This window comes from Nicotiana attenuata, chromosome 2, assembly GCF_001879085.1.
Source record: "Nicotiana attenuata strain UT chromosome 2, NIATTr2, whole genome shotgun sequence".
Classification (NCBI taxonomy): domain Eukaryota; kingdom Viridiplantae; phylum Streptophyta; class Magnoliopsida; order Solanales; family Solanaceae; genus Nicotiana; species Nicotiana attenuata.
Window position 1 is genome coordinate 32585225 of NC_031990.1, and position 18339 is coordinate 32603563.

At 38.2% G+C, this 18339-nt stretch overlaps 1 protein-coding gene across 1 annotated transcript; it reads right to left on the bottom strand.

Moving 5' to 3' along the window:
* LOC109206714 lies at positions 10280 to 14736 on the bottom strand. Its single transcript, XM_019369570.1, has 4 exons — positions 14040 to 14736; positions 13028 to 13645; positions 11337 to 11885; positions 10280 to 11242 (listed from the first exon to the last, which is right to left on the bottom strand). The coding sequence occupies exons 1-4, from the start codon at positions 14658 to 14660 to the stop codon at positions 10946 to 10948; spliced, it is 2085 nt and encodes a 694-aa protein (XP_019225115.1). The 5' UTR covers positions 14661 to 14736; the 3' UTR covers positions 10280 to 10945.

Here is an 18339-nt window from a genome sequence, read left to right on the forward strand (position 1 = left end):
TGGTGAGCCAATTCTTGAGCCTACTGTAGATGAGATTATTCCCGCTGAACTCTCTTTTTATACTGACAGAGAGTCGATTAGAAACCAGGTCTCCTCTATGTCCTCTCATGATCGTGCTGATGTTTACCCTTCACAGATTACTGAAGGTTTGATCCCTTTTGTTCGTAAAGATTGTCATTGGAAGTTTGATTTCCCCATTCTGATCCCTAATGCAAATCAAAGGATCACTTCTTTCAAAGCTGGCTTTTCTTTTGTGTATACGTACCCCTTTACGTTAGACTTTAGACCCACTATTGATCCGGTCATTATTGAATTTTGCCGCTTCTTCAATGTGTGTTTAGGACAAATTGGCCCTATTGTATAGAGGGTTGTTGCATGCTTAAGCTATTTGGCTAATTTGGATCAATTGCCTTTCACATTTTTTCATCTAATCCATCTCTACTCCCCTAAGTTATTCCGTCATGGGATTTTTACTCTGGTGGCGAGGAGTAAGAGAGTTTTAGTCAGCCCTGAGGACGATAAGATCGTGGCTGGTACGTTCGATTTGTTGCTGCTCCTACGAAAGGGTTAGTAGGTGAAGAAAATATGCCATTCCCTGAGAAGTGGAATTTTGCACGTAAGTTTTCTTTACAACTTTCTCTTTTTTTTAAGAGTTTGTGCTTCCCGTGACTGTTTCACTTTTCTTTTTCAGCAACCATGGGAATTGTTGAAGAGATTCCCAATTTCCGTGGAAAAATTGTTGAGAATTGCTCCGATGGAAGTAAGATCTTGGAAGTAGCTTTCGAATAGGTTTGGTTGGAAGGTCAAGACTCACGGTAAAATTTTTATTTCCTCCTTTTCCTTCATTCATACTCTCTTTAGAATTTATTAACCCTTCTTTTTATCTGGGTTTCCTATTCGAGGTGTGAGTGCTGAGTCAATCGTAGCTTCTAGACTTTCTTTGGCAAGATCTCAAGAGATAATCTTGAGTTCTTCATCGAAAAGAAAAGCTGATAGACCACAGGATTCTGAAGATGAAGAGGAGCAGGATGGAAGCTCTTTAGTGCGTAAGCCGCGGGCTAGAAGGCATGTCATTTTGGATGACAAAGCTACTCCCCCTCCTCGTTCTGTTTCTGTGACCAAGCCTGCTGAAGCTACTTTATTGAGTTCTGATGAAGAGACGCCTGTAGCACCTCAAGACTCTGCTGAACACCTCTTTTCACGTGGTTTTGACAATGAAAATTTTGACTTGGTTGCTGAGGAAACGTCTCTTGCCTTTTTTTCCTATGTCTGTTCCAATAGAATCCCATGTGCCCGTTCCTACCGTTGCTATTTTTGCTCCGCCCGAAGCTATTATAGCCTCTTCGACCGTTCCTGCTGCCAATACTTCTCGTAATGAAATTGGTTCTTCAAGTGGTAGCAGGGCAATAAAGCAAGTTACCATTGAGGTTCCTGCTGATGGTAATCTTCTGAAAAAGTTAGGCTAGGCTGATGTATGGCTAAAACCCTTAATAGGTCCGGTAGAAAAGTCAAAACTTGAAAGTCATAGTACCTTGACTTGGATGAACGAGATTGTTCAATCATCATTGAAGGTATAGGTTTCTCTTTTTACCTTATGTAATTTTCCTTTTACTAGTATTTTCACCCTTTTCTATTTACGTAGATCAATCTCATCGGTACGTAGATGATGAAGAGGGTTTCCCATTCAGAGCAGTTGATGCATGACTATCAGATTGAGGCTGATAATTGGAAAGAGCAATATGAAAGTCTCCAGCTTGAGATGGAAGTTTTAGAGGAGAACAAGTGTACCTTGGAGCAACAGATAAAAGTCATGGAAGCGGAGCTGGCAGCCGAGAAAGCCTCTCCAACCAGGCAGACAAGGACAAACACCTTCTTGAGTCATCTTTTGCTGAACAACTCTCCAAGGCTACTGAAGAGATCAGAAGTCTAAAATCCTTGTTGGATGAGAAAGAAGTTTATGCAGGTGAGCTTGTTCAAACACTCACCCAGACCTAAGAAGATCTCCGAGTGTCTTCCGATAAGGTTAAGTTTTTGGAGAGTTCACTTGGTCCCTTACAGACTTCTTACGATGCTGTTTAGCTGAGAGAGACGAGCTCAAGAGTGAAATTGATCATTGGGAAAGAGACTACGAAGCTCTCGAGGACAAGGATGCCATTTTGAACACGCGCCATGATACTCTTATGGAGGTAAGCCAGGAAGGTTTCAACTTGGACGCTGAGTTAGCAAAGATTAAGGAGACAATTGAAAAAACTCAGCGAAGCCAAAGTTTTTCTTCACCTATGGTTGATACTCCCGAAAGTGTTGAAGCTAATCCTGGTGTAGTGGATGTCCAAGCTTCTTCTGATCAAGTTGAACCTTCTGCTGCTGATGGCGTTACCTTGAATTCTTCTTCAGAACCTGCTCCGCAGTGAAAGTTTGTTTATGAAATTTAACTTTTTTTTTTGTTTTGTTTTGTTGGTAGAATATTTGGTGGTTTTACCCCTGGCTCCCATTTAGGGGTAATGTTTTTTGGTAACATCATACCTCCAGTCCTTTTCGGGGGTTTTTATAATGACAATTAAGTTAAGACTAAGTTCGTACTTAGTTTTAACTAAGTTATTTACGATATCAAAAGTTTGTGCTTAACTTTTATTATACCTTTGACTTGAGTTTCTGTTCTGCTCCTTTTCTGGTTTTTCCTTGCCTTTTTAAGTTTAAGGCTTTGTTTTTCATTTCAATTTTAATATGAGGGTTTTTGTTTTACCCTTTTAACTTACGCACTTAATAATGCTTTTATTAAATTCGTGGCTTTTTACATCAAGCACGAACTATAAAAGAGGGCCCTTTTATATACGACACTTAATGAAGAAGACGTCTCAACTTCATAATGGTGTAAACATACGAAAGAGGAAATAGGAACATACATGTTTTTTGGAATAACTTTGAGAAAAGTTTTGTTTTATTCGAATAAGACCTTACATGTATTTAAGTACATCTATAACACTTCCGTAACTGTTTTCTTTGCAACAAATTTGTAAAAAAGAAAATCCAAGGGTTTCTTTGTGACCCTTGACTAAATACTGCCTTTAACCTAAACATTCGTAAGATTCTAAAATTTACATCCACGAGTGTATTCTTCACAGGTTTTTGAAATCAGGCTTGCGTTTTTGGCTCTGACTTTGCTCTGAACTTGATATTTGTTGAGTAGACTTTAGGCTTGACTTGAAATTTAATTGTTCCAGTCTTCTTTGCCTTCCTTATACATATATTATATGTATATTATATAGCCCCCAAGTGTTTGAGCTTTGAAGTATGAAATCTCGTGCACTTGATTATTCCTTCCATGCGGTCCTTTTCCTGAAAAGAAAAAACATACGGGACTCGGAGGTATAATTTATATGAAGACTGCTTAACCCATTATATTTCCACAGAATAGTTGTAACCCTAGACCGGGAATTATATTTTTTCCGCATGTCATTCAAGTCTAATTTCATCATTTGGTGTGGGCTAGCTTTTTGCCTATCATCTAAAATTGTTAGTATAAATTTAACAATTCAAAAACAAAAATCATAAGTGGGGATACCTGACCGTTAGTATTTCCTTCCCTTAGAAATAGTACTTCTTCAAATGAACAAAATTCAACTTGAGGGTAGAATCTTGCCATCCATGGTCTCAAGCTCATATGCACCTTTTCCTGCAATACCACGAAGCTTGTAAGGCCCTTCCCAATTTGGACTTAACTTTCCTGCATTGGCTGCTCTTGTGGATTGGAAAACTTTCTTGAGTACGTAGTCCCCAATCTTGAAGTATCTGAGACGAGCTTTCCGATTGTAATATCGCTCAATAACTTATTTTTGCGCTGCCATCCTTATTAAAGCAGTTTCTCTCATTTCTTCAAGCAGATCCAGATTTACTTGCAGCTCTTCTTCATTTGACTCTTCAGTAGCTTGGGTATATCTCATACTTGGCTCCCCTATTTCAACTGGAATTAAGGCTTCAGCACCGTACACAAGTGAGAATGGTGTTTCTCCCGTACTTATTTTTGCTGTTGTTCGGTAAGACCACAAGACTCCAGGTAGCACCTCTGGCCACTTGCCTTTTGATTCTTCTAGCCTTTTCTTCAAGTTGTTGATAATAACTTTATTTGTTGATTCAGCTTGCCCATTGGCCACTGGATGATAAGGTGTTGAGGTAATCCTTTTAATTTGCCAACTTTGGAAAAATTCTGTGATTTGTGCACCTATGAATTGCGGCCCATTATCACACACGATCTCTTTTGGAACTCCAAACCGGCATATGATATTTCGCCAAATAAAGTCTCTGACCTCTTTTTATCGTACCTGTTTAAAGGCCCCTGCTTCTACCCACTTAGTAAAATAGTCAGTGAGTACTAATAGAAATCTTACCTTGCCTTTGGCTTGAGTAGTGGACTTACGATATCCATCCCCCACTTCATAAAAGGCCATGGTGCAACAACCGGATGTATTAATTCAGCTGGTCGATGCATGTTGTTACCATATCTTTGGCACTTGTCACATTTAGCCACAAAATCTTCCGCCTCTTCTTCCATTTTTGGCCAATAATAGCCTGCTCTAATTATAGTTTTTACCAAAGATCTTCCTCCAGTGTGATTTTCACAATGTCCCTCGTGTATTTCTTTCATTACGTATTCCGTTTGAGAAGGTCCGAGACATATGCTAGAGGGCCACCGAACATTTTCCGATATAAATTGCCCCAACTAAACAGTAACGAGCAGCCTTTCGACGAAGTGTCTGAGCCTTTTTCTTATCTTCAGGTAGTATTCCGTACTGCAACAAATTTACAATCTCGTTTCTCCAATCCCAAGTTAGATTATTGAAATTTACCTCGTTTTTATGTTAATCAAGTACGGAATGAAACAAATGTATTACAGAGGCATTTTCTTCGTTGGTTACTTCTGCGGTGGATGCAAGATTAGCCAAGGCATCTGCCTCGGCATTCTTTTCTCTTGGTATCTGCATAATTTTCCAAGTTTGGAATTGTCAAACTAAGTCTCGTGCATTTTCTAGGTATTGCTGCATTCTTGCCTCTCTGGCTGTATAAGTCCCCTGCATTTGGTTAACTACGAGTTGCGAATCGCTTTTGATCATGACCTGCCCTATTCCGAGCTCTCGTGCCAATTCTAGACCTGCAATCACAGCTTCATATTCTGCTTCATTATTAGTAATAGGATGGCGTTTTATAGCTTGTCGTATGATCTCTCCCGTAGGTGGGACCAGGACAATACCCAAACCTGCACCTTTAACATTTGAAGAGCCATCAGTAAATAAGGTCCACGTACCTGGGTTAGATCCGTTAAATATTTGCAGTTCTTTTTCTGCCTCTGTCACCATCCCTGGGCTAAAATCTACCACAAAATCTGCTAAAACCTATGATTTTATTGCAGTTCTAAGTTGATATGTGATGTCATATTCACTTAGCTCTATTGCCCATTTGGCTAGCATGCATGATAACTCTTGTTTATGCAATATATTACGTAAGGGGTAGGCAGTTACTACAGAGATAAGGTGACATTGAAAATAAGGTCTTAATTTTCTAGATGCCATAATCAACGCTAATGCAAGTTTTTCTAAATGAGGATATCGAGTTTCAACATCCAATAAAGATCTAACGTAATAAATTGGAGATTGTTTACCTTGGTCCTCCCGAACCAATACAACACTTACCGCTACCTCCGGAACAGCAAGGTAAATGAGCAGTTTTTCCCCGTCCTTGGGTTTAGCAGTTAAAGGTGGATTTAACAAGTATGCTTTTAAATTTTTGAGTGCCTGTTGACATTCTTCGGACCATTCAAATTGATTTTGCTTTTTTAAGGCTGAAAAGAACTTAAAGCATTTTTCCGATGATTTGGAAATAAATCTCCCCAATGCTGCTATTCTTCCGGTCAATCTCTGTACTTCTTTTTTGCTTGAAAGTATATCCGATATTTCTTCAATAGCCTTAATCTGCGTAGGGTTTACTTCAATGCCACGGTTAGAAACAAGGAATTCCAAGAACTTACCTGATGATACGCCGAATGCATATTTTTCTGGATTTAACTTCATGTTAAATTTGCGAAGAATCTCGAACGTATCTGATAGGTGCTGAATATGATCCACTGTTTTTTGTGATTTGACTAGCATGTCATCTATATAGACCTCCATGGTTTTTCCTAGATGTTCTTGAAACATCTTGGTCACAAGCCTTTGGTACGTGGCTCCAGCATTCTTTAAGCAGAATGGCATAGCTTTATAACAATAAGTCCCCCTGTCTGTAATAAAGGAAGTTTTTTCCTCATCTAGAGGATCCATTTTAATTTGATTATATCCTGAATAAGCATCTAAAAAACTTAATAATTCATGTCATGCAGTAGCGTTAATTAGTTGATCTACGTGCGGTAATGGAAAAGAATCTTCAGTGCAGGCTTTATTTGGATCAGTATAATCTACACAAACTTGCCACTTACCATTCTTTTTGGGTACTACTACAGTATTAGCTAACCAATCTGGATATTTTACTTCGCGGATAGACCCGATTTTTAAAAGATTTTGTACCTCATCCTGAATCACCTGATTCTTGAAGGAACCTTGCTTCCTTTTCTTTTGCTTGACATGTGGGTATGTTGGATCTTCATTCAGCTTATGGGTCATCACCTCCGGTGGTATACCTGACATGTCTGAATGTGACCAAGCAAAATAATCTGCGTTAGCTTTTAAAAATTCAATTAACTTACTTTTCATCTTGGGGCTGAGGTTGGTTCCAATGTAGACTTTTCTGTCCGGCCAATGTACGAATAATATCACTGCTTCTAGTTCCTAGATCATTGTTTTGATGTTTTCATTTTCTTCTGGTTCTTGAATAGTATCAGGTCTCGAGTCTACATCTGTTTGCCCGTCTACAGTTGAGGCTTGTATTGTTGAATCCTCAACTGAATTCTGTAATTGCTATTTCTCGTGGCTTTTTGCGCTTGTGTCTGCCACTGAGTTAATGCTTCGAGAAGCCTGTTGGTCACCACGGATTTTTTGTATTACCCCATTTATGAAGGAAACTTGATAACTTGATGTAAGGTAGACGGAACAACATCCATTTCGTGAATCCATGGCCTGCCGAGAATCATATTGTAAGCCATGTCCATTTCTATCACTTGAAATTTGGTGTCTTTGACTACTCCTTCCGCAAATGTGGTGAGTATTATCTCCCCTTTTGTTACGACGCTTGAGTTGTCAAAACCAGACAAGGTGCGTGCTTTGGGTATCAACTTATCATCGGCTTGCATCTCATTTACCACTCTCATCAGAATGATATTCACAGAACTACCTGGATCAATCAAAACTCATTTTACATTAGTGTTATGTATAAGTAAAGTATTACTAGTGCATCATTGTGCGGGGTCAGCAAGCCATCTGCATCTGTATCATCAAATGTTATACTGTCTTCTTCCAAAACTTCACGAACTTGCTTCCCGTGGGTGACTGTGAGTTTTGACACCTTCTTTGTTGCCGTGTATGTTACGCCATTGATCTCCTCTCCTCCATTTATGACGTTAACCATTCTTTTTGGTGATGGAGGTTTCGGCGGTTCTTGCCTATTTTTCATATATGCCTGTTTTCCTTTTTCACTAAACAATTCTGTTAAGTACCCTTGCTTTAGTAGATGTTCAACTTCACCTTGTAGTAATCTACAATCGGCCATTTTGTGACTGTGATCATTGTGAAACTCGCACCAAAATTCGGGATTCCTCCTGTTTGGGTTCGATCTCATTTCTTTTGGCCACCGTACCTTGTCTCTCATGCTTCTTAGAACAGCTACCAGCTCGGATGTGCTTACATTAAAGTTGTAACCACCAATTTTAGCCTTTGAACCTCTGTCGTCGTCTCGCATATCCCTTAAGTTTCGCTCCTTTCCGAACCTCAATGACGAACCTGATTCTCGATCCCTTGATCTAGGATCATACCTTGGGTTTTCCTGTTTCGAACGCGAATCTCTTCCTGCTGGTCCCATATAAGGATTGTATCAGTTTTTACCGGACCTTTTTTCAGTTCTGTCCTTCTTGAACTTACTCTTTCATCTTTCCGAGACTGAATGATAGTGTCTTCTTCTATCCGCAGCTTTGTGCTGTACCTGTTGTAAACATCATTCCAAGTTGTTGCAGGAAATTCTCGTAAGCTTTCTTTGAGTCTTCTTGTGGCTTCTGAGCTTTTTTCGTTCAAATTACTGGCAAAGGCCATAGCCGCCCAGTTATCAGGTACGCGTGATAACATCATCCTTTCACGCCGAAATCTGTCTACAAATTCCCTGAGCAGCTCTGTATCTCCTTGTTTTATTTTGAAAATCGTCCTCCTATTCTTTTTTCAACTTTTTGAGCTCCGNNTTCCAAAACTTGATGGACTCGCTTCCCGTGGGTGACTGTGAGTTTTGACACCTTCTTTGTTGCCGTGTATGTTACGCCATTGATCTCCTCTCCTCCACTTATGATGTTAACCGTTCGTTTTGGCGATGGAGGTTTCGGCGGTTCTTGCCTATTCTTCATATAAGCCCGCTTTCCCTTTTCACTAAACAATTCTGTTAAGTTCCCCTGCTTTAATAGATGTTCAACTTCACCTTGTAATAATCTGAAATCCGCCGTTTTGTGACCATGATCGTTGTGAAACTCGCACCAAAATTCGGGATTCCTCCTGTTTGGATTCAATCTCATTTCTTTTGGCCACCGTACCTTATCTCTCATGCTTCTTAGAACAGCAACCAACTCGGACGTACTTACGTTAAAACTGTAACCACCAATTTTTTCTTTTGAACCTCTGTCGTCGTCTCGCATGTCCCTCATGTTTCGCTCTTTTCCGAACCTTGACGACGAACCTGATTCTCTAACCTTTGATCTAGAATCATACCTTGGGTTTCCTGTTTTGAACGTGAATCCCTTCCTGCTGGTCCCATATAAGGTTCGTACCTGTTTTTACCGGACCTTTTTTCAGTTTCTGCCCGCCTTGAACTTACTCTTTCATCTTTCTGAGACTGAGTAATGGTATCTTCTTCTATTCGCAGCTTTGTGTTGTATCTATTGTAAACATCATTCCAAGTTGTTACAGGGAATTCTCGTAAGCTTTCTTTGTGTCTTCTTGTGGCTTCTGAGCATTTTTCATTCAGATTACTAGCAAAGTCCATAGCCGCCCAGTTATCAGGTACGCGTGGCAACATCATCTTTTCACGCTGGAATCTGTCTACAAATTCCCTGAGCAGCTTCGTATCTCCTTGTTTTATTTTGAAAATGTCCTCCATTCTTTTTTTAACTTTTTGAGCTCCCGAGTGTGCTTTGATAAATGAATCTGCAAGCTCAGCAAAAGAATCAATAGAATTATCAAGTAAAAGAGAATACCATGTTAACTCTCCCTTCGTGAGTGTTTCTCAAAATTTTTTGACCAACACTGATTCAATTTCTTACTTGGTCAAATCGTTGCCCTTTGCACCAGTTGTAAATGCAGTCACATGATCCCTTGGGCCAGTTGTTCCATCGTACTTCAGGATATCAGGCATATTGAATTTCTTTGGAATTGGTAAGGGAGCGGCACTTGGCTTCCAAGGTTGTTGAGAGATTTTCCATATCTATCCCCTTGATTACGGGCGGTACTCCAGGTATTTGTTCTATGCGATCGCTTTGTTCCTTGAGCTGTTTCTGCAGAGTTAGTACTAAACTTTGTAAATCAGAATTCACTGGGTTACCTGACCCTCCATCACGAGATTCGTTGGGTGTTCCTCCGCTGCCTGAGTTAACGAGTCCCGAGCGCGGATTCTCTATGGTCACGGTGTTGTTTGGAGGTGGAGTTGGTGGTACGGTTGGCAACCTGCTAACAAAAGCCTGAAGAGCATTGCTGACCTGTTCTGCAATTAATTGTTTTAATGCTGCATCGATATTTTGATCGTCTCCACGCTGGTCATTCATATGCGATTCAGATCTGTCAGGTGTCCCTTCGCGAGATTGTCGAGGAGAGTTTCGCGGTGAGGAAATTGGAGTTCCATCTCCTTTTTGATTTTGCTGATTCAACTGTTGCTGTTGATTTTGTTGGTTGTTGTCATTGACGATCGACATGATTGTTTTGATAGAAGAATTGATTTAGAAAGTAAAAGATTATCAGATTCCCGGTAACGGAACCAATTTGCTTAACCAAAAAATAAAAATTTCGATCAAAGCGTAATCTTAGAAGAACTTGGGTTACTGATAATCAAATAAAAAGATAATTGTATAACAAGAAAGGAAAAGGAGTGAGAAGTAGCCGAGTAAGCAATATAAAGCAATGTGAATAAGTATATACCAATAATAATCAGTGTGTCCATACAAATGTTTATTTCTCTTCCTTTTATAGCTATTTCCAAGTACAACGTTTCTTTCTTCTCATAATAGAGTCATTATGAGCATTTGATGACATTAATAAGACGTTATGATTGACAATCGTAACTTTTTCGTGAAGATTCAATAACGTTCCTTATCATTCACGCTCATTAATTGAAGATATTAAGAATCTGTACTTTCTGCTGTCTTGATTCATTCCACCGGTGTCTCTTCAAATTATCAAGAGGCCCGGGTGACCGTTCTTTCTTGCCTTCATGACACTTCGCTCGTATCTGTTAAGACTCGTGTCTCTTCAGGCATAGTGTTACTGCTTCAGGCATGCCAATATAGAGCATCTAGCAGCACCGTGTAACCAAGACAGACCATCTGATATTAGGACTTTCACTCCCCAAAGAAAAATGCTTGTACAAACTTGTGATCATAAATGAAAAGACCAAGTAACAATGCAACTGCAAGTGTGAAAACAGCAGTTAAGAAAAATGTACCCAAGAATCTTGGCAAGTTTTCCAGCTTGACACATGAGGGGAAAAAAGAGAGAAATATACAGCTTCTTGAGATGGTACAATATACAACGTAACGTCTTTCTCAAGGAGATGACGAATTCTACTGACTCTTGGATGAGGCAGGCACAACCACAACATGCATATTCGCATTGTTTGGAGGCAATGCTAACCGGAGTGGATATAGATTCCCATTGAACTTGTTACGCGAACAGACAGTAATATTCTCCAGCCCTGTTATTTCCTCCAACTTTTGAGTCAGTTCCTCTACTCCGTGCCCTTTGAAGTGAAAAGAAGGCCCTTCCACTGCATCATTTGCATTTCCATTTTCATCCGCCACATAGTAATATATTAGTCGACCTTCAGCCTTTACCGGGGAAGCATCAAATGCATCTCTTGGCTGCAAATTTAATAATAATAACACTGTTGTTATCTCATTTTGCAGTATAATCAAAGAAAAAGCCACTATCTTTTGAGAGAAAGCTAAAACTAACCTCAGTCCTGGAATACGCGGGGGATGTAAGATGAAAAGAAGAGCTGGAATAATCATCCAATGATTCTGATTGTGTAATTTTTTCTGGTAGTTCTGGCAATATTTCAATAATATCCACTTCCCATAAGATCCAATCTTGATGTCTATGAGGTATATCATGTGTAATTGAATTTCGCCAAGGTGGTAATCCACTATTTGCGCGTAAATAATTCCCATATCTGGTTTTAAGCTTTACCAGAATTCCATCTTTCATTGGTTCCCACTCAACTGAAGAATCCAATTTTCTAGGCAAACTTTGAACAACTTTTCTACCTGTGACACCAAGAAGGACATGATCATCTGTGGCTGTTAGATATTTGCCATAACAACTCTTTAATCGGATGACATTTTCGATTTCTTCAGGGAATTCAATTGTCCATTTTGCACTTCTGGAAGTTCCATGGCGATCTTGGTACACAGTTTCTTGATCAGGATCGGCTAATAAGAATTTGTCATGGTGGCTTTTTAGCCTAACAGATTTAGCTTTTTTGAAGAATTCCATCCCAGAATTCTGCAATGGTTGAGAAAAACATCCAATTGCAATGATTAAACACAATTAAAAACTGATTTTTTTTTAATCTAGAAATCCACCTGGATCAGAGACTCTTTGTATATTTACAGAGAACGATCCAAGTGGAAGAAAGATCTGCAAATTGATGCTAAAAAAGGAAACTGAAAGTGTGCGTTAGCGGTTATTAAAAGCATGTCACATAAGCTCTTTTTTCTTAAATTTTTTTTATAGTTTTATACACTATATTTTTTTAAAAGAAAAGTTATACTATCAAGTCATTTAAAATACAAAATTATTGATATTATTATAACACGAAAAATTAATAACTTGAAACATAAGATAAGTAAACATTCTTTCACTTATAGTTTAAATTTTTAATAAACTGCTCCATTTTTTTTAATCCACTGCCGTCACTTTAGAATCTATGACTTCAGGCGGGGCCAGCTCAACTTTTCAAATGGTTTTGACTATAATGATGATGATCTTTTTTTTTTTTTTTTCCCCGTTTTGACTATTGATTCTTCAATACTATATTACTAAGTACTAAAGTCAAGTAAGGAAAAGTAAATATTCCAGCCTAGCATGTTGACTTTACCGAATTGGGTTGTTGACCAGTACGTGGCCTTGTGGAGTGCTAGACCCCACAACACACAGCAATCCTCATTCTAGCAGAAGACTAAAAATCAAGTATTTACACTTGGAGGCAAAGTCAACGTTTTTTGGTAAAATATACCAGCTGACCAGTACGTGGCCTTGTGGAGTGCTAGACCCCACAACACACAGCCATAGTTGCTAATTGGAAGAGGATTTAATTTATATAAATTGACATAAAAAATATCTATATTATTGGTGAAGTTTAGCTAATTGTAGTATGTTACAACAACAACCACAATAGAACCCGTGTATTCCCACAATGTAGGTATGTTAAGGGTAATGTATACACATACCTTATCCTTACCTTGTGAAGGTAGGGAAGTTATTTAAACTGACGATCGGTTCAAGAGAAATAATTCTCAGAGCTTATTGTAGTATGTTATTGGCTTTATTTTTCAGGTTACTAATTTATTTATTTTGAATAATTATCTGCGATTATTTTTTCAAATACTAATAGAGCATAAAAGTTGAACACAAATATAGTATACCTGTTTCATGGTTGCATTTCCAGATCTTTGGGATTGGTAGGTTACTGCATTTGGGGATCCAATATCAGGAGAAGCCGTATAATCATCTAGAACAGAATTAAAACTTGATGCAGGCGATAAACAACTCGACAGTGAATTAATATCAGTAGTATCTGAAATAATAATATCCACAACTTCTACTCCCCACAAAACCCAATCTTGAGTAGCTGTCCTATTAGGAACATCATGTGTTATAGAATTTCTCCATGGTGGTGTAGCTCCATTTGCCCTCAAATATTTCCCTTCCTTTGTTCTAAGCTTTACTTGAAATCCTTCTCTTATTGGCTCCCATTCAATTGAAGCATCCATATTATTTGTTGCAACAGTTTGAAGTACTTTTTTACCAGTCATGCCTAGAAGAAATGAATGCTCAGTTGCTGTTAGGTACAAACCATGGCAACTTTTTAGGCGAATTACGTGATTTTTTCCTGCAATTAATTCTACTATCCAGCGTGCCCTGTTTGATGATCCATTTCGGCTCTGTCGAACAGTTTGTTCATCTTCGTCCGCCACTAAGTATTTTCCCAAGTGGCTTTGAAGTCTTACTGCTTTAGCTCTTTCAAAAAATTCCATTCCATTCTACATTCACAGGTCAAAGCAACATGGTCAAAGACAGAGCCAGAAATTTTAACAAACACTTCGGAAAATGCAAAAATATCACACATAGAATATATATGCTAAAGAAGGGGAGCCTTGGCGTAATTGGTAAAGCTGCTGTCATGTGACCAGGAGGTCATGGACATTGGCAGAGGCAGGATTACCGCCAAGAGGTTCAAAAAAAGGCAAAAGTTAAAAAGGTTGTAGTTGGTGGGAATAGAATCAATGACCTTACAAAGGTTTTGAACCCCCTTGACCACTAAACTATGCTTTTGCTTGTGGTCCGGCCCTTCCACGGACCCCGCGCATAGCGGGAGTTTAGTGCACCTGGCTGCCCTTTTTATGGAATATTTGCTAAAGAATCTTAATTCGTTACCTGTGTTGAACTTGGATGCGAAGAATTATCAGAAGTAATGGATGGATAACTGTTAATTGACGAAATAGAGCGACGAGTGTTTGAATAATCTGTAAAATCATCATCGGCAAAAGAAGAGAAGCTCGATAAAGATGAAGGATAACTCTGTAACGATTCAGAGTCAATTGTACATATATCAATTACGTCCACATCCCATAATACCCAATCTTGTGTTGCAGTTCTATGAGGTAAATCATGAGTTATAGAGTTTCTCCAAGGAGGTGTTGCTCCATTTGCCCTCAAGAATTTACCTCCCTTTGTCCTTAACTTTACTTGATATCCTTCTTTTATTGGCTCCCATTCTATTGACCCATCCGTTACACTATTTGGTAATGTTTGGAATACTCTTTTACCGGTCATTCCAAGAAGGAAAGCATCGTTAGAAGCCGAGAGGTAACGCTCGTGGCAACTCTTGAAACGAATGAGGTGAGGATTGTCTGCGACCATTTCAACTGTCCAACGTGCCTTTTTTGATGAACCGTTGCGGCTTTGTCGAACAGTTTGTTCGTCATCATCGGCGACGAGGTACTTGCCGAGATGGCCTTTGAGCCTAATAACTTTAGCTCGGTTGAAGAACTCCATTGCCAATTTCTCTTACTTTCCTGTATTTTAAAGCAATGCCCGTTTGGTGTATATCTTGTTCTTGTGGTCAGTTAGATTTAAAGGACTCTGCTCTTTAATATTGAAAATACGTACTACTATTGAACCAGTTCAAATCGACGACTTGGAAAGGGTTGACTTCAGAATTATTTTTTTTTGGATGCATTGGGCTCGGTACATGTATCCCTCGTATATTTGACTTTTCAACTTAGAAAAAAACAATACCCCAATTGGGTTCTTTAGCTAGATTGTTGTGGTACAAAATTTGAAAAGAAGAAGAAGAGAAAAACAAAAGACCATCCATGCCGTTTGCTGAAAGTTTTCGTAGACCAAATCAACGTTACGGAATTATACGGAATCATGCCTGTGATTGTACTTTAATTCAAAATTCACACTGAATACTGTTTGACCAAAAAATATAAACTTGCGGTTAAACTATTATATTCTATGCAATGGAGGGCCAAACTTAGTTAATAATAATATCTCTAGATATAGATCTTGAAAACACGGATAATGTAAGACAGAATCAGTGAGAGAATGAAAATAATACACATTTAATATTCCAAAAGGTATGGACAATAGTTGATGAGTAACTAGCAATAAATAACAATAAATGACATTTAAGTAAATATGGGGAGTGATTCACCCAATAATGAATGAGGTAGATGATTGTTTTTCCTGACAATGATGAGTGACAGACAAATCCGAGATTGTTTGAACTATTTTCGGATCTGATGGAAAAGTATGGAATAATGTGAGTAAGAATATTGACGAAAATGTGAAGTTTGTATCTTTGCTAGAGAGAGAACCTTCTTCTGAAAAGTGGTCTTATCAAGTGAATATTACATGCCTTATCCCATTATCTCTTTTTCCATTTATACAAGACATGTCTCTAACAAACCCTAATAGTACAAATGCAGAGAATATTCACTAGAATATTCTTTTTAATATCCTATTTCAGACACTAGCTATAGTTCTTTACACAATGCTCGACCTCGGTCATGGTTGGCATCTCGGCCAGTGGCGTACGCAAAAATTTTCATAAGCGGTGTCACAATTTTGAACAGTAAACAAATAATAATTCACTATAACATCATATTAAAAAAATATAATTCGAATTATTTTATAGAGCACAACTCAAATATCTTACTAAATATGATTTTTAAAAAAAATATATATTTATAACCTTATTTTGAATAATACTAAATACTTTTTTTTATATATAAAATACCAAGTAGTCACACAAAAACTCATCATTCATTTGATTATGCAAATTGTTATTAATCAATTTCAATGTTGATAAAGAAAATGGACAGAAAAAATAGGCAAACAACTTATAATACAGGTCAAATAATTTATTGTTGCATTAAATATACAAATATAGCTCTTGATCTATTGGTTGAGATGTCTTAATGCTTAAAATAAGAGGTTAATGGTTCAAATCTCCACATTTTTCTATTTCAAAAATGAGGCACAAAGAGTTTAAAACAAAGATGAAGCAACACAGGTTCGAACTAGCAACATATTCAAGAAAATTGAAGCGCCTGACCAACTGTGCTACACGTCTATTGTTGTCAAGTGGTGTCACTTTATTACATTTATCTTCATTTTTCCTGTTGGAGTTTTATTATACATACTTATTTAAAAAATTCCGACGAAGCGGCGTCACGTGACACCACTTGGGCTAAGGTAGATCCGCCCCTAATCTCGGCCATGAATCTTGTTGTTTCCTGGTCGACCTCGACCGACTCTTCCGACGCTAAATATCCTTAGGGCAGATTTTGGCTTATACAGTTAGTCCTTCCGCTTATTAAGGCCGGCCCCAAACGGCCTTGATGAGCGGACTCTGTTTATCATGGTTGGCAAAATTGGGCGAGCAAGTCGAGTAGTGGCGTTTCAGACGAGGTGACAACATGACCTTTCGTGAGCTGCAACCTTTGGGGTCGCATCATTTCAGAATGATGTCATGACATTATGCGCTATTATGACGTGTTTTCCCAATGCTTTGCATAGTTTCCCATGCCTTTGCAGTTTCGATACCTGCGCTTGGTAATGATGGCCTGATTTCTTGATCCTGACGCTTGAACTCTTATAAATAGGGATATGAGACCATTCGTTTGTGTTTTGCATATTCTTAATATCAAATCCCTGTGTCTTCTTCTCTATTCTTCATACTGAATCCTTGTCTTCTCTTTACTTCATTATTGTGTATCTACTCCCCTGGTTCTGGTGATTCCAGTTGCTTCCAACCCTTCTTTACTTAAAACATCCTCTCTAAAAAATGTGGTTAACATACCCTCTAGTTCCGGCATGGCAACTATCCCTATCCCTTTGGCGGTGAGTATACCTCCTTAAGATGATAGTGTTTCTGTCGGCATTGAAGATGAGAATTTTCCTACGTTGAAAGAAATAATACCTCGTAGTGAAAAAGTTAGGTCCGACTTTTCGAAGGCGCCTGAGGGCGAGCCTGAGGTCTCGGAGTCAGCGATGAAAGAGGTTGATCTCGCTGAGCTTAGGGCAAAGTTCAAAATTACTGCCCACATCGATATGATCCCAGCAGAGCGTGATGTGTCACACCCCTTTTTCCCACCCCCAAAAAGATATAGAATGTTATAGTTTCATGGGTTAAAGAGTTTTTCCAATTAAAGTGACAAATTTGAGTAGGGATTATTTTATTACAGAGTCGCCACTTGAAATTGATTTTTCGGTGTTCCAAGTCACCTTTTATCTGAATCCCTAGTCATAGGAAGATTTGACTATTTTATTATTGGTCTGTGAAAACAAAGTCCGGGTAAGGAATTCTGTTGACCTGGGAGAAGGCGTAAGGCATTCCCCGAGTCCCGTGGTTCTAGCACGGTCACTTTATTGACTTAAAATTTGGCTTAAATTAATTTTGGACAAACTGTGATTTACATGATTTTCATGTTTTACCTATTCGCTTTTATTTCTTAATTATTAGAAAAATTAAAGAAAATTTTGAATAATAAGATGTCATGACCACACTACGCAAGCGAATGTGTGATCGAGATGAAATTTATTGATTTAGTCATAACAACGCTACGCAAGCGAATCCGCAGTCATGACAAAGAATTATTAACACGTTATTGCTTTTAGATAATTTACTACATTTGAGAAAGAAGAAAGAAAAATTAATGTTTGGAGTTTATTAAATGTCAACTACCGCGCAATGCAAGCGAATCCACGGTTATAAGCAAGAGATTAATTAAATTAGAAATTAATTAAAGTTCGGGTAAGGTATGAGATTATTGAATTAATTTAAATAGATTTTCAAATAAAAATCTATAACTTTCTTTTTAAAGAGTTAGGCTCCCACATTAAATATTGACTTTAGGACACATATGCTTGAGTTGCCCCTGATGTTAACTTTTGAATTAATTAAAGCTAATAACGATTACCTCTTTCAAAGAGCACATATAGCATAGAGAGATGATGAACTGCATAAATTAAATCATATATAAGATTGTATGACCACATCTTAAGTGAACCCCCACATATGCACCAAAATTGCAAAGTTGTCTATGATATTTAACTAAAATAAAAACTTGTTTGGCCAACTTTTAAAATTTGGTTATTTTTAAGAGTACCCTTTTTTAAAATGGAGTTGATATTCTTGCGCTAAAGATCCTCAAATCTTTTAATT